General features: G+C 33.0%; 1 protein-coding gene across 1 annotated transcript in view; it reads left to right on the plus strand.

Annotated features, from left to right (window-relative positions):
* The window catches only part of LOC149423050 (phospholipase B1, membrane-associated-like), a 34,476-nt gene extending 12,942 nt beyond the window's left edge, over window positions 1-21,534 (plus strand). The window contains exons 7-8 of the mRNA XM_089633039.1: window positions 17,841-18,000; window positions 21,383-21,534. Coding sequence (XP_089489165.1) covers window positions 17,841-18,000; window positions 21,383-21,534 — 312 coding nt within the window. The remainder of the gene's footprint in view (window positions 1-17,840; window positions 18,001-21,382) is intronic.
* The last annotated feature ends 3,921 nt before the right edge of the window (window positions 21,535-25,455 follow it).

Here is a 25,455-nt window from a genome sequence, read left to right on the forward strand (position 1 = left end):
TTCCGGCTCTGGGCGGTAGTTAGTTTTTATCTCACAAATCTAAGTCGATAGGGTCCGAATTGGGTAAGTCTGTGTTAATCGCCCAAGCTTCCTTTGTCCTGTGTTCATACAAAATGTAGTTAAATTCTCATGATTTTGTGTTCCTTTTTTTTCTCAATTTGCGATAGGTCCGTCCTCAATAATATATATATACATCTCAATTTTACGCATCTCGTGTGAAAAATACCTAAATCCATGTTGAAATCCCTACTATGCAGTTTAGAATTTCGATTTATCTAAATTCTACTCAATTTTATTGTCACCTATATGAGCTTTTCCATTTTCACCAGTACTTTCTCTCTTAATGCCGCAGATTTGAATTTTTCCTTATCTTTTGGATTTTCTTTTATCCGCGACGTTTTCTTGCACAATTTTCTTCTTTATTCTTATGTCATTTCTCATAACTCTTTAACTAGTTATTTTCCAAGTCGTATTTATTTATTTCACGGATAAATTTGAATTGTATCACTTTTCTCCACTTGGATTATTCTTTATCTCCGTTCTTTACCCTTTCTTTCATCTTTTCTCCACTTTTCCCGATGTGTGTGGTCTCCAGGAAAATTTCATACTTCATCTATTATTAATTAATATATAATTTTCCACACTTCTATGGGAGATATACCTAATTAGACTCTGGGATATCTGTCATTTTTATTGCCTGACCCAATCTCCGCCCCATCCTCCATCCCTCACTTACAAGATTTCACATAAATTATATGTCTGGACACCTGTTTACGTTTAAAATTTTGGTACCAGACTCGTAAATTTAGTTTAATTTCAAACCTATTAATTTTTATCTCTTTTGACTAATCTAAATACTTCATAAGACCAACGTTAAAGTTAATCGCTTTTCCAATCGTTTATTACCTTAACGTAAATAAAAATCATGTTCGGATTTCGATTGTTTATTCTTCAAAATATACATGAGACCGCCAACCTTTTATCTTGGTTCGATCCCTCCGTAATATTGGGTAACTCTAATATATATCTAACCTAATAATCATGAAAATGTCTACTTTTCCTGAATCTAATCTATCGATATATGTTTAATTTTACTGTCTTCTTCTAATACTCAATTTTCACGTCCCTAGAACCTTCGTAGCAGCTAAAATCTCTGTATTATCCTTCCATTCGGTCGCCGCAATTTTCTAAAATGTCTATTTTTTTTGCGAGATTTTCATTCAAAATTGATTTACCAATATGTCCGTTTCATCTTAAATTGATAACGATTAATTTCCATTGTTTCCAACACTCACTCCTCTCTTTAGTACGATTTTTATCGAACATGACACCCTCCTTCTATCATAAATAATTGCACTACAGTTGAAATTCCGCCAGTAACTTTCCTTCGCTTTTCCCGCCCCTTTTTTATACTATCACGTTTATAAATTTTCCATTGCATTTTCGTGCGTGTGTTTTTCAATTTGTAAAATCTTCAAAGCACTCGATTTCAACGGTTCGCCATCACCTAAATGTCTCGGTTATTGTAAACATTTCCTAGAGTTTGTCGCCTTGAACGTCAGTGTTTATGCCATAGTGCGTTCACCTCTAATTTTTGTGGGAACGGAAATGCAATTAATTATCTTTTTTAATGTCGGGTCCAAGGTTCAATCCTTTGTCTTTCGTAGACACACCCCCCTTCGTTCACTGATTGGTTACTCAAAATTTTTATAGCTCTTTGTTTAGATCTATTGGTTGACAACCTTCATTGTTTATTTTTAGGCCTAGAAAAGGGGAAGCCCTGTCTAGTCCTAGACGATTTTACGACCTCTCTGCTTTCGTCTTAGAACCTCGATATAATTTCAACTATTACAGGAGCCTACCGCAAGCAAGCTGGATCAATTCTTTCTCCGCCAGATGTCGTTAGCATGTCCGTTTTCATAAATAATTTGCATATTTTCTTGCAGCTATGGTTTATCTGTTTTTCTCTCACTGTGATTTAAAGCCTTTCATCACAGTTCCCCCCTCTGAACTCAATTTGCTGTGGCTAACGTTGTATACTACTTTAGACATCGAAATTGTGTTCAAAATGTAGTCTAGCTTTTCTCCCCCCTTCGTTCTGTTATTCCCTATCTCTCTTTCCATTCTGTTATTTCCTTTCTCTACCTCACTCTATCATTCCCTATCTCTCTCTCCATTCTGTTATTTCCTTTCTCCCCCCCCCTCATTCTGTTATTCCCTATCTCTCTTTCCATTCTGTTATTTCCTTTCTCCCCCCCCTCATTCTGTTATTCCCTATCTCTCCTTCCATTCTGTCATTCCCTTTTTATCTTTTCATTCTGTTTGGATTGTTAACAACCTTGACTTTGAATCACATTGTATTTTCTATTTTTTTTTTCGCGTAGATTTTATTTTATGGAATTTTCTCTAATTTTGATAAACTCAAAATTAATCTCTTTTTTTTCTGGGAAAAAAAACACGCCCCTCGACTCGCGTGTTTAGGTGGTCCTCAACCTGGTTGGACTAAGACCTCCCTCACAATGATTCATATAAAGATTGTTTGCAATCTCGCGGTCTATTGACCAACTGAAGGGCGGGTGGTCTCTTGGTGTGCAAATAATTGTTTGTTTTGGTTTTGTAAGTATTATATTTTTGTGAAATGTATATCTTTGCACGACCTCACCCAATCCGACAATCAGTGGTATACATGTTTCATTTAAACTTTTCCAGCATTTTGTTTTTTTTTTTTTTTTTTTTTTTTTTTTTTTTCTCTTATTCGCTAAAATTTTTTTTTGTGTAATTTCTAATTGTCTTTTCATAGATCATTCAAACAAGTTGTTCTAGCCTAGGTGTTGTCCATCCTAAATTTTTTTTTTCATAAATGTTCTTAACTAACCTCCAATTTTCTCATCGTTCCTGTTTCCTTTTAATTTTTTTTTTTTTTTTGAAAATTTAACCTAACCATATCGTAATTTCTAATGTTCCCTTTTTATCTTTACCTAATGTCTACTCTAAATCTATAGATAACCTTATTTCAAGTTTTCAAAAAAGTTCTAACTCTATGCATTGTCAATTTAAAATCTTGTTTTATAAAACGTACCCTATCCTATTTATAATATATATATATATATTTTTTTTGTTCCTTTTGTGGGTATATAACTCCCATACGCTTTCCTTCTGTGTTCTTACTTATCTAACAAAATTTTCCTACACACTAACACACAAAATTTTTTTCTAAACTAGAAAATCAATATTATCGAAAAATTTTCTCTTACTCTATTAGTAAATTAGAATATGATTGTCGCTTATTAAAAAAAATTGTTCACTCAACCTTAAAGACTTAAGGACGACCCGCCCCTCACAAACAAACTGATAGTCTAATATTTTAGTAATTTTCTTTCTCCCTCCCTCCTTAAATTATATCGTATCCTAACATATTTTTATTTGTATTTCTCAATCGTTTGTTTATTTAAAGTTTCAAATATTTGTAAATTTCGCATTTTATTCGTTGATTTCCACTATCTCTAAACTCGGTTTTCGTTCCTTATTACATGTATAATATTTCGCTAAATGAATTGCGCTATAATCTCCTTTTATTTCCCGAGTTACCGGATCAATTAGCGTATACGTGTTACTATAAACTTCTGACCCAATTACATAAGGTCCATCGTAAAGCAGATTGAATTTTTTTATTTCTTTTTTGAGTAGGTTTGATTGTGTAAATTTTTTCAACTTGACCAGAGTCCCAACCTCATAAGTTATTAATCTTTTGTTGAGATTATAGTATTTCTGTCGATTTGCAGCGCTTTTCTCTAAATTTTTCCGTGCTGCTAATCTTATTTCATTTATTGTTTTCGTAGATTTTCCGCAGCCTTGAGTATACCTGTCTAAACTATAAGTTGGTGATTTCCCAAAAGCTATTTCATTAGGTGAGAATCCTGTTGAACAGTGTATCGAATTATTGTAGGTTTGTTCTATTTCTTTAAGGAAAGCCGCCCACTTGGTATGTTTTTCGTGACAATAAATACGGAAAATTCTACCTAATTCTTTATTCACGCGCTCTGTTATGTTCGGTCCGGGATTTCGTATTGAAGTATGTACGATTCGTATGCCCATCCTATTTAAATTGTTTTCCCATTTCTTCGACGTAAATTGAGATCCGTTGTCAGTTAACAAAGCATCTATTTGTATTGTTTTATTAAAATCCTCTACACAATTTAACACGGTCTTAGTACTTGCTATCCTCAATTTATATAATTTTACAAATCTACTGAATGAATCTTGGATCACGAAAATGAATTTAACCCCTCCTATTCCTCTCGGTAAAGGTCCGTATAAATCTGCCATAGCTAATTGTCCTACTTCTTTGGTAATTATGGATTTACTCGGCCCTACAGTTGGTCGAATTTCGCGCTTCGCCAGCTGACATAGGTGACACCCTCTCACTATGCGTTTTATATCTCGGTGCATGCCTGGCCAATAATACCTATCTCCCAAAGCTGTCCCTGTTTTAAAAACTCCTCCGTGTCCAATTTCTAAATGTATCATTTTTATTAGTTCTTCAGTCAACTCTTGTGGTACTGCTAACACCGTTTTGTTTAGTCCTGTTGTGTAATATAAAGTCTTGCCTATTTTTTTGTAATTTTTCAAATACCTATTAACATCTTTTGTCGGCGGCCCAAATTTTCCCTTGCGCAAATATCCGGAAATTTCTCCCAAAAATGTGTCTTGTTTTTGTAGTTCAGTTATATTTTCTAAGTGTTTTCGAATCTGTTGTCTACCTTTCACTGCAAAAGCTGCTATCTCTGGGCACGTGTTTTTCTCCTCCTGTACATTTTTTGCATCACAAGAATAACGAGATAAAATATCAGGCCCTATATTTTCCTTCCCTTTGACGTACTCTACAGTGAAGTTAAATTGATTTAAATACAAAATCCACCGTGTTAGGCGGCCACTGTACATCTTCCAGCTCTTTAAAAATGTCAATGCTTGATGATCCGTTCTAATTATTAAGTGTACTCCTCTTAAGTATGTCTCAAATTTATGTAAAGCATATATTATCGCCCATAACTCTTGTTCTGACGTGGTCCATTTCAACTCCGGTCCTCTTAAAGCTTTGCTAATAAATCCAATAACGTGGTGATTCCCTTCCTCATCCAACTGATATAATTCTCCTCCTATGGCGAACCCCGAACTATCTGTCTGTAAATAATAAGTACTATTTGGGTCATGATGATGTAAAATAACTGTCTCTAAAAATAATGTTTTCACCCTCTCGAATGCGCGCTGTTCTGAGTCACCCCATCGCCAGGTTCTATTTTTCTGAAGTAAATCGCACAAAACCCGTGTTGTTTCCCCATATTTATTCGCGAATCTACGGTAATAATTACAAAGTCCAAGAAAGGCTCTAACTTGTTTTATTTTCTTGGGTACCGGAAAATTTTTTATGGCGTCAATCTTTTCCGGATCCATTTGAACTCCCAAAGGCGTTATAATATGTCCTAACATACGTACTTCTGTGAATAAAAATTGACATTTTTCGAGTTTACAAGTCATGTTTGCTTCCTTTAACCTCTCAAGCACTGCGTTTACATGTTCAAAATGATCTTCTTGACTACCACACGTATATATTATTAAATCATCTAAGTAATTAGCGCAGAATTCCCTCACCCCTGGTCCTAGAATTTTGTCCATTCCTCTTGAAAAACTCCCTACTGATGTTTTTAACCCCTGCGGTAATACCTTGTATACGTAAGATTTTCCATTGTATACAAACCCAGTATACTTGCGACTTTCTGGACTGATAGGTATTTGAAAGTAAGCTGAATTTAGATCTATTGTGGTTATGAATTTTACACCATGAAAACGCTGTATAATTTCTGAAGTTAATGGTGGTTTTTCTACTTCCGCCTGCATTCTGGTGTTTAAGAATCTAGCATCTAAGAGTATCCTAACCGTCCCATCTTTTTTCAAGGTAAATGTTAGAGGACTAGAAAACTGCGTGGCCTCTCTACTGATGATTCCTAATGACTCCAATTCTCTAATTTTTTCATCAATCTTATCTCTGTAAGCAAATGGTACTGGGTAGGATCGCTTAACGAAAGGCGTCTCGTCCGTCATTCTTATTTCGTGAGTGTACAAAGTAGTTAGACCCGGTTTGTCTATAAATACATTCTTATGTTTAATTAAAATCTTTTCTAACCCTTCTTTTCCTTTTGAATCTAAATTTAACTCGGACACAAAGGTCGTTATTCTACGCTCGAGGCACGCCGTATTATTTATTTCAGGGTTTAATTCAATACTAATTATTTTTCCACTTGTGAAATTTTGATTTCTAACCTCCTGTTTAGGTTTCCTATGAATTACGGATGAATTTACTAACTCTATTTCCTTCTTCCCATTTCCTGTTTTTATTTTTAACTTTCTGTTCTCTCCACATTTAAATTCAGCTGTATATTCGTCTAACCAGTTGATACCCAATATAATTGGCCTAATTAACTTTGGTATTATTAAACACGGCGTATTTATTATAACATCTCCAAATCGCAACGGTACTAGAACCAACCTAGATATTCTCTGACTTTTGTGTCCTATCGCTACTTTAATCTGTATAGTCGTTACAGGCATAATAGGATAAATTGTTTGATCATTTAAATAATTTTCATAAAACTCTTGAGAAACGCACGTGATTTGACTTCCGGTATCTATTAAACAGTGAACTTCCGTGTTATCTATCTGTGCTTTGGCTTCCGGTAATAACGGTAAAGTGCTACCCTTTTCTACTTCCTCATAATCTCTGTCTTCGAAAATGTTGTTGAACCCACTAATTTCCCTGCTTGTTTTCTCTTCGTTCACTTTCAATTGATTCCATTCATCCGTTATTTGTTGTAAAGAATTGACACATACTTCCACATCTATTTCCGCTTCCGTTCTCGTTTCTTCCGCTCCATCCTTTCGTCTTCTCACATTCTTTTCTGCTTTTATTGGAACAGTCATCCCTTGTTCATTTCTTCCCAGTCCTTTCATTGGATTCCACCCCCATTTCATCATAATCTTCAATGCAGTGTTGTGTTTTGGTGCCGGCGTCCCTCTCCCTGTGTGAGTCGTATTCATGAGGGCTAATGAATCAACCCTCGGCCGTTTCCCGAATTGTTCGCGATGACTAGCTCCTTGCCGCTTGTAGTTATTGTAGAACCTCCCTTTGAAGATGTCGTAGTTTCGGCACACTTGCTGCAGCTAGCGCCTCCTTCCACACTCTCTATTGCGTGAATTCTCTTCTTTATAGCGTGGTAACGGTCACGGTATTTGTCCTTCTTGGCGAACTCCTCCCCACTCCTTTTCTTTGTATTCCGTTCTTCCGGTGTGCAAACCATTGTATCTAATTTTCGAAGAAACTCAGCAGCGACAATCTCATCTCCTGACTGCCCTGAAAACCATAGCGATTGAACTTCTTTAGGGTAATGTCTCATAATTTCGTCAACTACGCTTAACGGTGCCTCTGTGATTTTTAATGCTTTCGCTAAATCCCAATAATTCGCGAAATGAGTGAGCATGGATATATCTCTCTTGGCATCATATACCCCTTCTGCAAGACGACGGCGAACCTCATTCTTCTTTATGTCTCCCCAATAGGTAGCTAAAAAATCTCTTTCGAAATCCAACATTGTTTCCCATCGCTTGTTGTATAGTTTGGCCCACGTTTTTGCTTCCCCTTTCAAATTCTCCCGCACGACAATTAATGGATCTGTACGTTTCACTTTTCTAGTGTATTCTTTTATATCTTCTAAGAAACTTATGGGGTTTTGATTTCCACCGGAAAATGAAGGTCGTTCTTGCTGCGGTAGCATTTCCACTACTTGGAGAACGTTTTTCGGCGCACTATCCTCTCCTGTCACCGCCACTGTTGTTGGTCTTCCTAATTGTTTCTCAAGTTCCTGCATTTTATCAACAAGCGGTGCTAAAGCTGCTTGAATTATTGTAGTAATATCTCCGATGTTCACTGCTGACGTCCCAGCTGTAGCATTTTCCTCGATTGCCGTCACTAAAGCTTCTGTTTGCCTCCCCATTCCACGTTTTCCCGCCATTTTCTTAGCTCTTCCGAGTGTTACCGGCTTATGTATCTATATTTTTTTCTTACTAAGCGACAACCTTAATATTCCTATTTTAACTTCCTTAATTATTTATATATATGTTGCCTTTCTTATTCTTTATATCTTTTTTTTCTAATTTTCTCGTTTTTCTTATTTTTTTTGTTTTTTTTTTTGTTTTTCTAGATTTTTTTCTGTGTTTTGTCACCTGGCTGTTCCTGTAAAATTTCAAGTTCGTTTATGATTTTCACATCACTCTCTTGTATACCCTCGTCTTGTTTGATATCCGAATATGTTCTAGCCTCCCCCTCTGACTGACCCATATTTTCAGGTGCCTTCAAATTCTCGACTTGTAACGAACTTTTTCGCGATCGTTTGAATATTTCTCTTAGTTCATCAACTATAGGAACTGTCTCGGTGCTTACCTTCGCGTCATCGAGTTTTCTTTTCTCTGCCATATTTATTTATTGTTGAGTTCAAATCTATATTCAATTTGCAAAATTTGCAAATTCTATTATGATTTTTTTTGAAATACCTAACATGATTTTTATAATACCTATTTCAGATGTTTCCTCTAAATAGGTATATATATACACATATATATATCTCATCATAAACATTCGTCAACGACATTAAAATCTCGAGCCAACTCTGAATTGTTTTTTTTTTTCTTTGAAATTGAAACTCGAATTCTCAACTAACACTTTGTCTTTTCAAAACAACGTTTATTTGTTTGGCCTATACTTGAATTCTTTATCGAATCCATTGACTGAGTTCTCTGTGTCTTAAAATATGTTTTAATAGTCAACAACCTGATCCGAATGTCAACAAAATTATCATGAGTAAATCTTACGTTATTTCAACTTACCCGTTTAGATGGTAAATTATATTATGTAAGATTAATCTTACCTCACAAAACAAAACATCAAATGTTTCACCCTCATTAATGTCTCTGCCGATTATCGAGATTTGTGATCCTGACAACAAGTATCTACATTGGCGGCACGTAGCGCGACCATTTGAATCTAACACGTGGTCCTAATGATTAACTATGATGTAATACAATTACACTTTTCTATTTTGATATTATTGTTATTATAGATCTATCTATCACATGATATGGGTGTAATATTTCCGCTATTTATTATGTTATAACATGATCCTAATAGATTACACCCCAACATATCAAAATAATTGTTTTTCTTTTGTTTTATAATGATATTGATGTTAATCAAAAAAATATATATATATTTTTTTTTGTTAATCAATTGATATTAATCAATTTTATATTTTCCGTAATCATTATTTTTGCAAAACCAATGATATCTAGTAAGGTACATTGGGTGTTGTAAAACATTAATCAATTTAATTTCTCTAAACCTTTCTATCCTCCTCATAATTCTGTCGAATGTCTAGCGATGAAATAATAATTTCTTTTCCTGACTTTGTGAATAATTTGTTAAGTACCACGGCCCGCCGCTGGTCGGATATAAGATAAACAATAATTGTTTACGTTAATACTTCACGATATCCAAATGCAATGTTTATGTTATATTTGTTCCAGCTATCTCGTTTTGTGTCATTGTTTATTTAATCTCGACGTTTGTTATTTAATTTTTTGTTCCTCGGAGTGATACGTATTATTCAACGATGTTTCCGACTTTTTAAAATCTCGATGTTTATCTTATCAATTTTTAGATGTTCTTTGATGTCCCAATAAGTTCGATGTTTTTCGGGTTTGTCTGTTTATTAAACTTGCTTTATATCAACATTCCGATTTGTTCGATGAACCCAAAACATAAACAATGTTTTTGTTTACGGAACGCATTCCTCTCGAGTGAATGACATCATTAACCTACTTCTTTCATATTGTTTATATTATCGTATGAAAGGTATTTTTATTGACTCTAAAGTTCACGGTCATTTGAATTAACACATTTTTATTTATAAGGACACTTTTTGTATTATAAGATTTATTCGTTAACACTTTCTTTTTGGATTTATTGTTTGTTTACGTTAATCTATTTATTTTTAAATTTCACTGTATATTTATGTAATGTCGCACTTTTCTGATAATTTTTTTTTTTTGTTTTGTTAACTCTTTAATTAATTTCGTTCTATTTATTATTATTATTTTCTCCGTTTTTGCAATAGGTTGACCAATAACTTTGTTTTTTTTCTCTCAAAACTTATAAAACCTGAACCTCCTGGACACGGCTATGCAGTTGTAATGTTTCACCTTTTTGGGTGTGAGAGTAATTTTAAATATTTCTTTTTTTTTTTTTTTTTTGTTTAAAACAATATAGAATTTTCTTCTCTCTTGGCTATGATCGATGTTTAATTTTTTTTTCTAAGGCTTTGCATATGTGTTCGCAGGGATGGAAAATTCCTCCCCTACAACACATAAGCCTCCATGAAAATTGGACCCTTTTCTTTGATATCTACAGAAAGCTACTTAAAGCTCTCTTGTACTATATATCTTCATAGACATATGTACTCAACTAATTAATACGTTATTTACGAACTTGAACGCAAATAATTTTCGTATTTATATTGTAATTAAATTCCATCAAACGTTGTGTAATTTTTTGATTTATGATATAGGATTTTAATTACCTTCATTTTGTGGTAACCCCCTTGGTTCTGATCGAGGTGTTGAGTTTCACAATTTAATTGGTTTTTCCTTTGCAAACCTAGACTTAAATGAATTCCCTGAATGAGCTAACTTTCCTATTGTAATTATTCTGATTCCCTGCACCCTAACAAAATCGTAGTTAAACGCTGCTAAAAGATATTATACATGTTTATTTGGACAGGTAATTTGATATAACTCAAATGGTTAATTGTTAGTAAATTTGATTTTGGTAAACTCTTGTGTCTGTGGGGCGCCACTCCTTTATGATTCTGCTGCTATAAGGTACATGTAAAGATTGATTTAGTAGGTTAATGTAATTAGTTAATTGCATATTTGACGAACTCGGAATAGCCCATTTGCTGGCATAATTTGGCTCCAAATCCTCCTGCAAGTAAACGAGATGATCGTGAGTCAACAAGAAATTTGCACAATCCTTTGACACGGCTCTTTGATTGATACCTAAGTTATCTCGTCCCAAAAAGCCTCCCACGTCATCATGTGCAGCCTTCAAGTTTCCCCTCGGGTCTCGATACCCCCAAATTCCGACCCCTCCTTGGACTACAATTTACTTAGGGCGAACCGGTTTCGTCCTATATACAATCATATACTCACGGTTGGTGTGGACTTACGGGTCGTGAATCCTCATTCCACGTTTAAGAGAAGATGCGATAGTGGTCTATTAGACCTAAAATGCAAGCTGTATGCAGGTCCGCATCCTCCAGTAAACAGTACATACGAATAAATATATGTATACATACAGTTTGGGAAAGGCTTATAACTCGCAATACGAGGCTATCTACCTCGCATCCCGAGCTCGGATCTCGCGCCAAGAACTCTGCGAAGCTCTAGGTCTGGTAACCGAATATATACGTACTAATAAGGTGATACTAATAAATACTAGTAAAATAAGATCATATTTGATAGTTTGTTTTGGAGAGCTATCGAACTCCAGGCTTTTGTTTGTTTGGTTTTGACGTTTTTATTTAAGAGAATCGCCATCTCTATTGGATTTGGTTAATGGTCTTGTTATAGGAGCGACCACTGCCTCCTATTGATGAACTGTATTTGTTTTAAATTTTACCTCCAGGGTTCAACATTAATTTTTGTTCATCCTATCCCGTGATTTTCCAATTGTTTCAAGTGGTTGATTGCCACATTAGAGAGTACTCGACCCTCAAATATCTCAGGCAACTGATGGGGTTTTGTATGAGCACCCAATCAATAAAATTCAAATGTTTCGTATAATTATTCGATATAAATCTTCCTAACCCGTGATTTTTCAATTGTCGTTTGTGATTGATAGGTATTTGAGCGCACGCAGCTTCCAGCTGGTTCAGATAACTAATAAAAATCTATGCGACTATCTAATCAATGATATTTAAATGTTTCATGTAATATTTCGATATAAATCTGGCTAACCCGTGATTTTTCAATTGTCGTTTGTGATTGATAAGTATTTGAGAACACGCATCTTCCAGCTGTTTCGGGTAATTAATAAAATCCTTTGTGACTAACTAATTATGGCCAAGGTCGTTTTCAAACTATGCGGTTGACCCAATTCTCCAGTGATCCTTTGTTTTGTAAACAAATAATATAAACATCTCCTGACACACTAACCTAAATGTGAGATTTGTTTATTTTAAAATTCCTTAGAAGTCATTTGTGCCTCTTAACTTTTATTGTGCACTATTAATTAAAATATTTTTAAATCCTTTATTGAAGTTAAACTATATATTTCATTTTCCGAATTTAGTAAATTTACTAGAAGTTAAGTGAAAATAATATAAATATATATATATGTACACATATCTCTATTGTCAAAATATGTTAAAAAAGAGTACATATATTAATAAATAAATATAAAATATATGATTCTACATAGTCTGGAATATTAATAAATACATATTTTCTTTTCCAATAATATAGATATGTCCTCGGGTAGGTATTAAAAATCGCTACCATTTCGATGTTTCGATTAATAAATAAAATACATATATATAATTACATTACTCATATATATATTCTTTATATACAATATTTTATTTTATATTTATAAATATATATACAAATATACAATATACATATATTAATGTGTAATTCTTTGTTTTGTTGTTTTAATTTAATATTCAATTGATATACTTCCACTTCACAGCCCTTCTGTGTCTCCTGGGACCTGAAAATTATTTATAAAAGGAAAACTCACCCACGTCAAGGTATTTCCGGTCGGGTAGTACACAACAACCTTGATGAAGAAATCCTACCTAATTAATTGTATTTTTCAACTAATTTCAAAATAAATCTTTTCGACTATTTATTCCTATTTAATATTTTATTCTCGCTTGAATCGTATAAATTAGCTGATATTTAATTTTTCTTCCGAACGAAATCCTAATTCAGAAAACCCGTTGATTTAATAACACCTTTCTAGTTTAGGCTTTTGAATGATAGCTGTTTCAAATTCTTTTTCGAAATGATAGACTGATGATTAAAATTCCGGTTAAAACGACAAACACTTTTAACACTGTCGCTATACGCACGATGGATTTTAATTGAACAATTTATTAATTCTAAATTTCTTTTTATATAAATTGATAAGAAAATTTATTCCGAATTGTGCAAACTTTTAATTAACTTCTTAATAAATTAAAATTTTTTCCTCTTACTATTAATTTTAGAACAAAGGTTTAAACGTTTATTATTATCGAATCCTTTTTTTTTGTTTTTGTGTTTCTTTTAACCTAAGATGAAGTATTTATTACTATTATTATTATTTTTTAACCAAATTGACGTTAAATTATAATCTATTTTTAAATATCAATACGCGATCACGTTCACTTTAGATTAACGATAACAAACTCTTAAATTTAATTTGAATGTTTTCACTTTGAATGAAATAATTATTTTTAAATTTTTAATTAATTCACAATTCACTTTTTGCACTTCACTTAACACTTTTAAGCACTGAGTTTAAATTATATTTATTTCCACTGTTTAACCAAATTAAACTGATCTAACAAAACTTCACTGGTGGGGTTTTCAGAATTTAGAAACTGAATTTAAGACTTCTTACAAAACTTTCTAAGTCCAGGTACTTGTTCAGAATTTAACACTTAGATTATTTCACTAGAATTTTACCAATAGACGTAGTACTGCCATGTAACAACTTTTCAAACCCTCGGCGCGACTGCCTCCTGACTGATGAGTTCCATCTTTTATACCCCTCTCAGGTTCCAAAAGACGTATCTGAATGTCTCTTGATGCTTAATTCTATCTCCTATCAACTCGTAAATCCAAACACCCCTTCCATCAATATCGAATGTGCTCCCATAAGATATTCTGCTTTCCGGCTCTGGGCGGTAGTTAGTTTTTATCTCACAAATCTAAGTCGATAGGGTCCGAATTGGGTAAGTCTGTGTTAATCGCCCAAGCTTCCTTTGTCCTGTGTTCATACAAAATGTAGTTAAATTCTCATGATTTTGTGTTCCTTTTTTTTCTCAATTTGCGATAGGTCCGTCCTCAATAATATATATATACATCTCAATTTTACGCATCTCGTGTGAAAAATACCTAAATCCATGTTGAAATCCCTACTATGCAGTTTAGAATTTCGATTTATCTAAATTCTACTCAATTTTATTGTCACCTATATGAGCTTTTCCATTTTCACCAGTACTTTCTCTCTTAATGCCGCAGATTTGAATTTTTCCTTATCTTTTGGATTTTCTTTTATCCGCGACGTTTTCTTGCACAATTTTCTTCTTTATTCTTATGTCATTTCTCATAACTCTTTAACTAGTTATTTTCCAAGTCGTATTTATTTATTTCACGGATAAATTTGAATTGTATCACTTTTCTCCACTTGGATTATTCTTTATCTCCGTTCTTTACCCTTTCTTTCATCTTTTCTCCACTTTTCCCGATGTGTGTGGTCTCCAGGAAAATTTCATACTTCATCTATTATTAATTAATATATAATTTTCCACACTTCTATGGGAGATATACCTAATTAGACTCTGGGATATCTGTCATTTTTATTGCCTGACCCAATCTCCGCCCCATCCTCCATCCCTCACTTACAAGATTTCACATAAATTATATGTCTGGACACCTGTTTACGTTTAAAATTTTGGTACCAGACTCGTAAATTTAGTTTAATTTCAAACCTATTAATTTTTATCTCTTTTGACTAATCTAAATACTTCATAAGACCAACGTTAAAGTTAATCGCTTTTCCAATCGTTTATTACCTTAACGTAAATAAAAATCATGTTCGGATTTCGATTGTTTATTCTTCAAAATATACATGAGACCGCCAACCTTTTATCTTGGTTCGATCCCTCCGTAATATTGGGTAACTCTAATATATATCTAACCTAATAATCATGAAAATGTCTACTTTTCCTGAATCTAATCTATCGATATATGTTTAATTTTACTGTCTTCTTCTAATACTCAATTTTCACGTCCCTAGAACCTTCGTAGCAGCTAAAATCTCTGTATTATCCTTCCATTCGGTCGCCGCAATTTTCTAAAATGTCTATTTTTTTTGCGAGATTTTCATTCAAAATTGATTTACCAATATGTCCGTTTCATCTTAAATTGATAACGATTAATTTCCATTGTTTCCAACACTCACTCCTCTCTTTAGTACGATTTTTATCGAACATGACACCCTCCTTCTATCATAAATAATTGCACTACAGTTGAAATTCCGCCAGTAACTTTCCTTCGCTTTTCCCGCCCCTTTTTTATACTATCACGTTTATAAATTTTCCATTGCATTTTCGTGCGTGTGTTTTTCAATTTGTAAAATCTTCAAAGCACTCGATTTCAACGGTTCGCCATCACCTAAATGTCTCGGTTATTGTAAACATTTCCTAGAGTTTGTCGCCTTGAACGTCAGTGTTTATGCCATAGTGCGTTCACCTCTAATTTTTGTGGGAACGGAAATGCAATTAATTATCTTTTTTAATGTCGGGTCCAAGGTTCAATCCTTTGTCTTTCGTAGACACACCCCCCTTCGTTCACTGATTGGTTACTCAAAATTTTTATAGCTCTTTGTTTAGATCTATTGGTTGACAACCTTCATTGTTTATTTTTAGGCCTAGAAAAGGGGAAGCCCTGTCTAGTCCTAGACGATTTTACGACCTCTCTGCTTTCGTCTTAGAACCTCGATATAATTTCAACTATTACAGGAGCCTACCGCAAGCAAGCTGGATCAATTCTTTCTCCGCCAGATGTCGTTAGCATGTCCGTTTTCATAAATAATTTGCATATTTTCTTGCAGCTATGGTTTATCTGTTTTTCTCTCACTGTGATTTAAAGCCTTTCATCACAAGCATGAGACATTTGTGTTGAATTCCAATGTTGGATATTTTCTTTAAGAGAGTTCTATGGTTGACTGTGTCAAAGGCTTTCTTTAAATCTAAAAAAATGGTTAAAGTTTTGATGTTTGAGTCCAGGTTAGAATAAATGTTTTTGGTTAAATTAAATAAAGCATCATCAGTACCTAGTTTAGTTCTAAAGCCATATTGGTTAGGTGTATTATTTCGCAGTACTCTGTCATACTGGAACCAGTTACTCAGGCTGTTCAAGTTGATCTTCCAGAAGTCCAACTGCAAGTTCAAAACCTGTAGTAAAACTTCACCGAGGTGATTCCGATAATTTTTTCAGGGATATTTTAAATAGATAGAACTGATTATTCCAAGACAAAAAATTTACATTCCATACATAGATTCTCTAATTAACTCAATGAATAGTCGATTTTGTGAAGCCAACAGTGAACAATTTAACTTAGCGTTGCTACTCGTACATCCTTCAAAATTATGCGAACTGAATCGTCAATAGTTTAAGGAGATAATGTCTATTATTAATCAGGTATACCACATTGATAATTTTGAAACTGAAGCCTTGAGCTGGTTTGATTTTTGTAAAAAGCAAGAATACAAAAATATCCAAGATTTCATCAACTTTTTTTCACAAAGTTTTATCCGAGTGTCAGGTATGCCTTGCTAGTTTTGCTAACATTACCGGCAACAACATGTACGGTGGAGCGATCGTTCAGCACATTACTTCGTGTAAACACATGGCTAAGATCCACAATGTCAGATGAACGTCTGTCTGGATTGTGCATGTTAAGCGTACACCGAGTCAAAGTGAACTGCAACAAAAAAGACTTTATGAATAAAATTGTAGATATGTTTGGTAGCGATAACAGACGACTCCATTTCTTGTTTAAAGAATAAATTATATTTTAAATTTATTTTGTAATATTTTTTGTTAAATACATATTAATATATTGTGTTAATAATTTTTTTTTGCTACAGTATACCCTTCATTACTACAGTGTTTTGTCCGTTCGTTCACCATACGAATACGCTACAGTAAATTAAAACTACATTAAAACATTACTAAAAATATTTTGCCCAACTCTAGAAAATTTTCTGCGGGCGCCCATGGTTGTTCATGATAAAGGTTTCAATCAGTAGCAGTTAGTAGGGTAAAATGAGGAGGCAAAAACATTTTGAACATATAGGTACCTAAAAATTACTCTGAATACCTAATTCATAATTATAATAATACAAATGTGCAAACGTGATCAACTTTATTACTAGATACATAAACACAAGAAAGACCATAAAATGTATATTATTAAGTACCACTGCGTACATTATCACATATCACAAAACGAAACAAATCTGTCACTAGAGCTAGTCGTAAATGTTCAGTTCTAGTCCAGAAGCGTTCGTTGTTTGAGGCGCGCCTCAAACTAAACGACGGGCGACCATGTCAACTTCCATTCCATGTGACTTCGCCACCTCCCTATCTCTGTCTCACTAGCGTGTTATTGTATTAATTTGTGTAGTAGCTGGTATTGCTATTCGTATGATGAGTTCCAGTACTAGAGAAATTCAAAAATTGGGTAGTATTTAAATTGAAATAACCTAAAGGTATATACAATTTATAAATTCACTGTGTTTATGTTGAAGTTATTTCAAATTTTGGATGGATACGTGCATCTATTTCTCACTTTTCATCTACTTTTTTAAAAGAGGCACAGTCCCTTGCCTCATTGCATGAACCGCCACTGGTTGCAATAGATCTATCAGCGGCATAAAATAAAGTGTATTTTGTTACAGATGGAAAACGCCCCAGAACTCCACGATAAAGAAGACTTTACCGTAGTCCTACAGCCATTTGATATTGACCTCACTTTACCTCACAAACCTAATGGGCTAACAGACTTCTCACTGCTTTCTGCCGATTGTTTTCATTTTAGTCAAAAGGGAATGGCTTGGGGTAAGAAAAACTATATTTTTTACTTTGCTTACTTAGAAATGATCAAAACAAAATAAAATAAAATAGTATGACCCCGATGAGACCAGCATGGTATACAGGGTGTCCGGGGTCAAAGTGCAGTAACTTCGGGAGGTGATTCTACATGATGGTAGGAGCAAAAAAGACAAATAACTTTTTCCGAAATTCCAAATTTTTTTTCCATACAAAAAGACATACCTTCTAAAAATCTTTAGTGGAGGTACAAACTTTCCTGATAAATTCGCTGTGTCAGGCCTTCAGGCCCTCTAACCCATTATCGAGTTATGTAACCCACATATATAGTGAGTACATGTGAGGTATTTGTTTATAATATTTATTTAAAGTAAACAAATCATAGCTAAGCTGTTACCAGCTTTAAGCAGCGGGAAGGTGGGTAGCGGGTGTTAGTTATAGGATCGGCCGGTCGATTTCAAATGATCCAAAAGCAATAATAATGCAGTACGCACACGCCGGCGCAATTTTTCGTTTGTAGCTGAAAAGTACATCTAAAAGGTGAAATTTAAAAAAAAAGTTATTTATCTTTTTTACTTCTACCATCACGTAGAATCACCTCCCGAAGTTACTGCACTTTCACCCCGGACACACTGTATATATTTAGGCACCGTTACTTAGAGCAGTGCTCCGCAACCTTTTCTCACCTAAGTCACACTAAAATTCTTCCTGGAATTCCGCGGCACACCAAAAGCTAAAATATATAGGTATTAAATTAATACACATTTTTTTTTTGTTTTTTTTTATTTGAATTATATTGTATACATACATATAACTATAAAATATTAATTAATTATTTAATAATTATTATAAAATAATAATCAATTAATGTGATACCTGCACATTTCAATGAACACAAAAGTTTTATATTCGTCTTGATTTTTGACAACACGATATTTAAGCATGACCGCATCATTTTTAATTAATACAAACGTTGAAAACTTTGTTCACTTAAATATGTCGTTGAAAATGGAAGTCATGCTAAGATTGCTGTGTCGAAAATGCGAGGATATTCGTATAGGATAATTTAAATCTAGAAAACATCTAATGGAACTTCGGAGAAGTGAAGTTGTTAAGACATGTCATTATATAAATCTGTAAATTCCTCTCCAATTATATAGAGGCAGTGCTTACGTAAAAATTATTGCATTGGTTGCAAAAGGATTTCGAATCCAATCTTATTGTTCCGTAATAATGTAACAAAAATACAGATCAAATTTGTGCTGAAGCATACTTAAATGTTGTTGGGCCAGATCCACAATTAATTGCTTATTTTCAATTGTACTATGGTTGGTCCTTTGGTTTAAGTTCATTCAAATGCTCAAATATATCAGCCATGTATGCAAGTTCAATCAATCAGTAATCATCATTGAGGCGCTGATACAGTTCATGCATATTTTGATTTAAAATAAACTCACGCACCTCATGACAAAGCTCAAACAATCTAGCCAAAACTTTGCCTTGGGATAGCCAACGATTTTCAGTATAAAACAATAGGGATTCATATTCGGTTCCCATTTCAGTATAGAATATTCCAAAGATTCTATAATACATTTTGAAAAAGAGACAATATTATGAAATATAATTTGTCATTGTGTATTATATACATAATGAAATATTGTAAAATGTCAAATACATTGAATTTGACCGCGGCACACCTGTAACCAGCTTACGGCACACCAGTGTGCCACGGCACACCGGTTGCGGAGCACTGACTTAGAGTATACATCAAATATTTCATAGATGGCGCTAATTGAATTATTTTAGGAAAAAAATACTTTTTGCAAGTTATGCTCTATAACATTTAGATGAATTATTGTTTGCGCCCGTACATACGCAATATGAATTTCAATAAATAGTAATCAAACTCGATTTTTTTTTATTTATATTAACTCCACACAGGAGGCCCTGAAGAAAATAATTTCCCTCAGGGCCTATGTTCTTTGGGGATGCTGTGTGGAGGGTCGATTCTTTTGAGGAAGGCATACAGATCCAATATTGCATCGGTGATTCAATTTAATATTGTATTTGTATGCCTTTTTTTGAAAGAATTGAGTTTGTATACGTACAAAACTATTTATTCATATTCATCTTAATATTTTGAAAAATCATGATGTGCCAAAAGGGGTTTTCCTTTGCGTAGAACAAATTATGAATTATTTTAAGAATACCTTAAGACTGAAAATCTGATAAATATTTGAAGTGAACAGTGGGAAAAGCAAACACATAAATCATAAATACATCGTGCCACAATTTATTTTTATTGAAAGAGGTATTTTTTTACACTCTTTTTACGGTTTGCTTTTTAAAAAATAAATGAAATTCGTACTTTTTGGTTTTGTTTTAGAAATTAATAAATAGCGTAGTACTAAATGTTGCTATATTTATTTGAAAGCATACAAAGATATGTTGCATTACCCATTTGTTGTTTTTCTGTTTGTTTTTCATAAATTTTACTCGTTATGATTAAAAAATCATCTACATTTAAGTCAATTCAAGGCCTTATGTATTATGGCTCCTTAGTTAATAAAAGAAGAATAGATTGTTTTAAAAGTAGATTTGTTAGAGAGAGAGAGCAAAGTTTACATTTCACAGGAGTAAGTAAAAATAATGCGTGACTTATTTAAGCCCCCGGATATACCGATTTATAACAAGTTAACTCCTTTAAGTTTTTAAGTTCCAAAAAATGTTATTTTCGAAGATAATATCCATACACTTGTCATGCCGAAACGCTAATTATATGAAATTCCCTCGATAAAAAAAAATCGGAAAGTAAGCTCCGAAAATTATTTAAAACTCGTTGTGTTCTGTTATTTAATATTTTATAGGCATCAAATCGCAGTTTATCTTTAAATGAAACTAAAGCATTTGTCGAGAGATTTTTGCTCTATTTAAAACGAGAAGTGTTATAAATAATATATAAAAATATTTTCACCATTTTTGCTTAGTTATTATCATTCTTTTAATATTAGCGCGCTCCCTTTAACATTCGTATTTACATATCTCCCTTTCAAAGCATCTTTGAACGCTTACTACGGGGCCTTAAGAAAGAGAAAAAAATCTCTACACGGATGTCTTAAGTAGTATTTGAAGAAACAAGAACAAGACGTGTTTTTTTAATAATTTCTTGATTTTTTTTCAAATCGTAAACGCATAAAGAATATATTTTCAAAAATATTTCTTTTTTTTTATAGCTTAAATTCTTAAAGTGTTCAAAGGTAGTATGTATGTTATAATGCTGAGTCTTAAAAATGTGTACCTAATAAATCCTTACTGTTGTTGCTACCGATATTTTATAGAAATAATGGAAACATGGTCTTACGCTAATTATTAAAATATATCATTTTTTCAGCTGCTAACGCTCTATGGAACAACATGCTACAACCTCCTGGGAAAAAACAACGCACATGGAATGGAACTTTCACTAACTTCCTTTGCCCGACTGTCGCATTTCCCTACATATATACATCAAATAATGTCAATGACTTCAAGAACACTACTTAATGTACGAAAATAATTCGAATACAATTAAAAATAATATGTGAGAAAAACAATCATTTACACAGAAAAGTGCACGCCTGTATTTAAGATGTCTGCAATAGTCATAACATGTAGTTCAAGTAGAAGAAAAATGAAGGCGTTGAGCCCTGCATGCAGTTTGGTATTTTTTGTTGATTATTGTTTACCTAGCATATCGATAATTCTATTCATACTATTGTAGAAAATCACACTAACTGTGCATATGTTTAAGTTTTATGTATTTTGGTAGATCTATTTTCTACGGCTTCTAGAAAATATTTTAATGAACTCCGTGATAAAATAGCGACATCTGTGGTTTCAAAGACAAATAAAAATAATTTAACATCTAATGCAGGTGGTTCTACACAAGTATAAATCACTATACAGGTTTATTTTTTTTGTTTATTTAGGAAACAGACTTGTAAATGTGAATTAATTTTACATTTAAGTTGAATATAAAAAAACCAATTAATTTCCATTTACAATCTTTTTATTGTTACAGGTTAGGAAGAAAGTAGATATTTAAAGTTATTGGTTAAAAAAAAAATTGAAAAAATAATAGACGAACAATAAAAATAATCGTTTGGATTTAGGTAAATTGTAAGGTTAATTTTTTTAAAGTTTTTAGCGTACAGAGGAAAATATTAATATCTCTTAGGGTATAAGTGCAGATACGTCCGAGTAAAAAGTTTTGGGCGTACCTTGATTGTAAATGTTGTATGTAAAATAAGGTATTCGATCTAGTATTGGGTCCGAGGATTCCAGATGACCGATGCAAACTCGAAATGAGATCTTATGTATACCATATATAGTTGTTCAAGTGTAAAAGGTTTATTGAATGGTTTCGTGATGCGTAGAATGAAGGCCATTTGTAAGTGGGCTTTTTGTAAGATGTGTTAAATATGACATTTAAATAGGAATTTAGAGTCAACTAATACTCCAAGGTCTCTCATTTTTTCAACTCGTTGAAGAGGAATGAGGTTCAGGTGGTAAGTATGGATGATTGGGTGATTTTGACGTGAAAATTCTATCGCATTACATTTATTTATGTTTAGAAATAATTGATATTCAATGGTAAATTCATAACTTTAAATAATAACCTCTTAGAATTTTTTTGCAATCATCTACTGAGCATATGCAATGGTATATTTTGATATCATCAGCGTAAAGAATAAAATCAGAAGGACTGATGACATGTTTGATGTCATGAAAGTACAAAGTAAAGATCAGGGGCCCTAAACGGAAACCTTGAATTACTCCCGAGGGGATACTAATTATCTGTGACATGTATCTTTTTAGGGCAACAGCATGACTATTTTTTATGTAGGATGAGAACCATCTGAGAATATTTCTACATAAACCAATTTTTTGGAATTTATTATCATGATTCACCTTAGAAAAATGAGTATAAATAAAGCCAACCTGTTTCTTTTTATCCATAGAATTAAGACAAAATCGGTGAACTGCCCTAAATTTAATTCTACAGATGTGTCTTGAAAAAAACGTGTTGTTGGGGGTTGAAAATTATGTTTTTACTTAAATTGAAGTGATGGTCATGGATGTCACTGAAGACGGGTAGTTTTGATATAGGCCAATTTTTTAATGGTTCCATGATAACTCAACACAGTGACTATTCAACACACGTTTAACAATTGATATAAAGTCATTGAAAACGACGAATTATTTTTTTGAACCTAACCTAACCTTACCTAACCTAACCTACTTAACCCAATTAATAAAGTTTTTGTTTCATCACTTTCCATGACTTTATATAACTGATAAGATGTGATAAATTATCACTTTGATGATTTAGCCGGTCACCACTGAGAACATATTCCTCTCTAACCTAACCTAGACTAGTCTAAACAATTTGAAGTAGTTTTTTCGTAACTTTTCATGATTTTTCAAAATTATTCTTATTTGTCTCTGTTCTGTATTATTGGTGTACAATGTAGGTGCGGGACAAACATATATAATTCGAACATTGCTGATGGCTAGCTGTGGTTTTAAACTAGTTCAGTATGTATACAGCCAGACACGTTCCAACATTCCCATTGCAAATCCTTTCGCTTATCACTTACAGTATCATAAAATTCCTCAAAATATATTGAGCCACACTCCGACTGGCACCTGGCTGTAAGGACATTACCTAAGCCATTTTAACACCACAAAAAGGAGAATTGTAATGGGATTAATTTAATTATTAATTTTAATGGTGAGCACAATTAGTCTTTATTTTGGTACAATCAATTTGCAAGTATGACATGTATTTATAGCCGTTCAACAATAGTAAGACAGTGTAACAAACTTAAACAACCACTCTATTGGTTCACTGAGAAAACAAGTCACACCTGTATCGTTCCTCCCAACGGAACGTAATATGTTCCCTTCTCTTAACCATTTGTTCTACCTAAAGTGGTTTCAATGAGTATATTCCATCTCTGATCTGCGAAGCCGACGATTTATGAAGCGTCGCTGGAGTCAGTCCTGCCAGAGGTAACAGAGCTTAGGTAACTTAACTTTCTAGAACAAAATATGAACTTTTATGGGTCATCACCTCACGAATCATGGTTAAAGTAAATCACGTCCTTTAACACCCTGTATATTATTTAAAAGGTAATAGGTAGCTGCTATTAAGAACCATCTAATCCACAAGTTTGATTGCAAAAATACTCGATGGATAGTAAAAATGCAGTTTTATATCGGAGTTTCGAAAGAACTAATACATAAGTAACAAGAGATGTGAACGTAATAAAAATACGAGATTATCTCACGATGCGACCTCTTTTGAAATGGGTACAAAAGACGTTAAGAAAAAAACAAAACAAAAAATTATGTTTTTTTTTCCTTTAGCCAAAACTGGTGTTATATTATATAACATCAGACCTCAGGCATATTATTTAAAGGTGACTGACTAAAACTCATATTAGATGATATTTTGTGAACTTTTTTCTTAGATTATGATCGCATTGTTCAAATATCAAATGCTGTTGGAGAAAATATTTTATAAACTTGTAGCCTACTTAAAAAAAACAACGGACTACTTACTGTTTCATGATTTTGCATCTAATTAGATTTTTTCTGAATCTGACATTTAGTAAGAAATTATAAAAAAAATAAAAAATTACCAATTCTAAGGACAAGTTGTTTCGGAGAATTTGAACAATTCATCAAATTTCAACGATCGTTTTCGGGTTCTGTGAAAATCTTTTTCAAATTCTGTTATTATATCATTATAGGCTAATTGCTCGAAAAAACTGAAATAATAACAGAACTTAAAAAAACTTTCAAAAAATTTGATGAATTGTTCAAATTCTCCGAAATAACCCGTCCTAAGAGTTCATCCGAACATTTTATTTTCTGTTTTATTTTTTCAACAGGTCTTTCAGAGCGCCTCTGTCGGCACACTTTACAAAGAGGCAGCGTTTTTTAGTATTATTTTATACACATTTCAAAAGTGCCCCTATGAAAAAGTGTTGATTGAAAACGTCATTTTGGAATTCGATTTTGCAACAAAATATACGTGAAATATTTTGTCTACATAACCACTGCAACTAATTTATTAGTTTTAATATTATGCATATTGTATTGCAATGAAATCCCACATTGATTTAGGTTTTTAAATAATTTGATAAAAGAATGTGTTTATTAGGCGGGTATGTTGTAACTCATTTTAGATAACTCAGTTAACCAACATTTTGTTTATGTTTTATTAACGTGAAAAGATTGCAGGAAAATAACTGAATATATATATTCCAAACTGGAAGCTATAGTTTGATTTTATTGGTTGTCACCTATTTAAAAAAATTGTTGAGTTTACAAAAAAAAGTTACCCCAGAACCCTACAAACATAATGGTTTTTGTTGTTGAACCACACAAAAGCGTCGTCTGTACGGCATAAAGACA

The sequence above is a fragment of the Hesperophylax consimilis genome, chromosome 6 (genome assembly GCF_061612785.1).
Source record: "Hesperophylax consimilis isolate HC1 chromosome 6, BYU_Hcon_1.0, whole genome shotgun sequence".
In the NCBI taxonomy this organism is placed as follows: domain Eukaryota; kingdom Metazoa; phylum Arthropoda; class Insecta; order Trichoptera; family Limnephilidae; genus Hesperophylax; species Hesperophylax consimilis.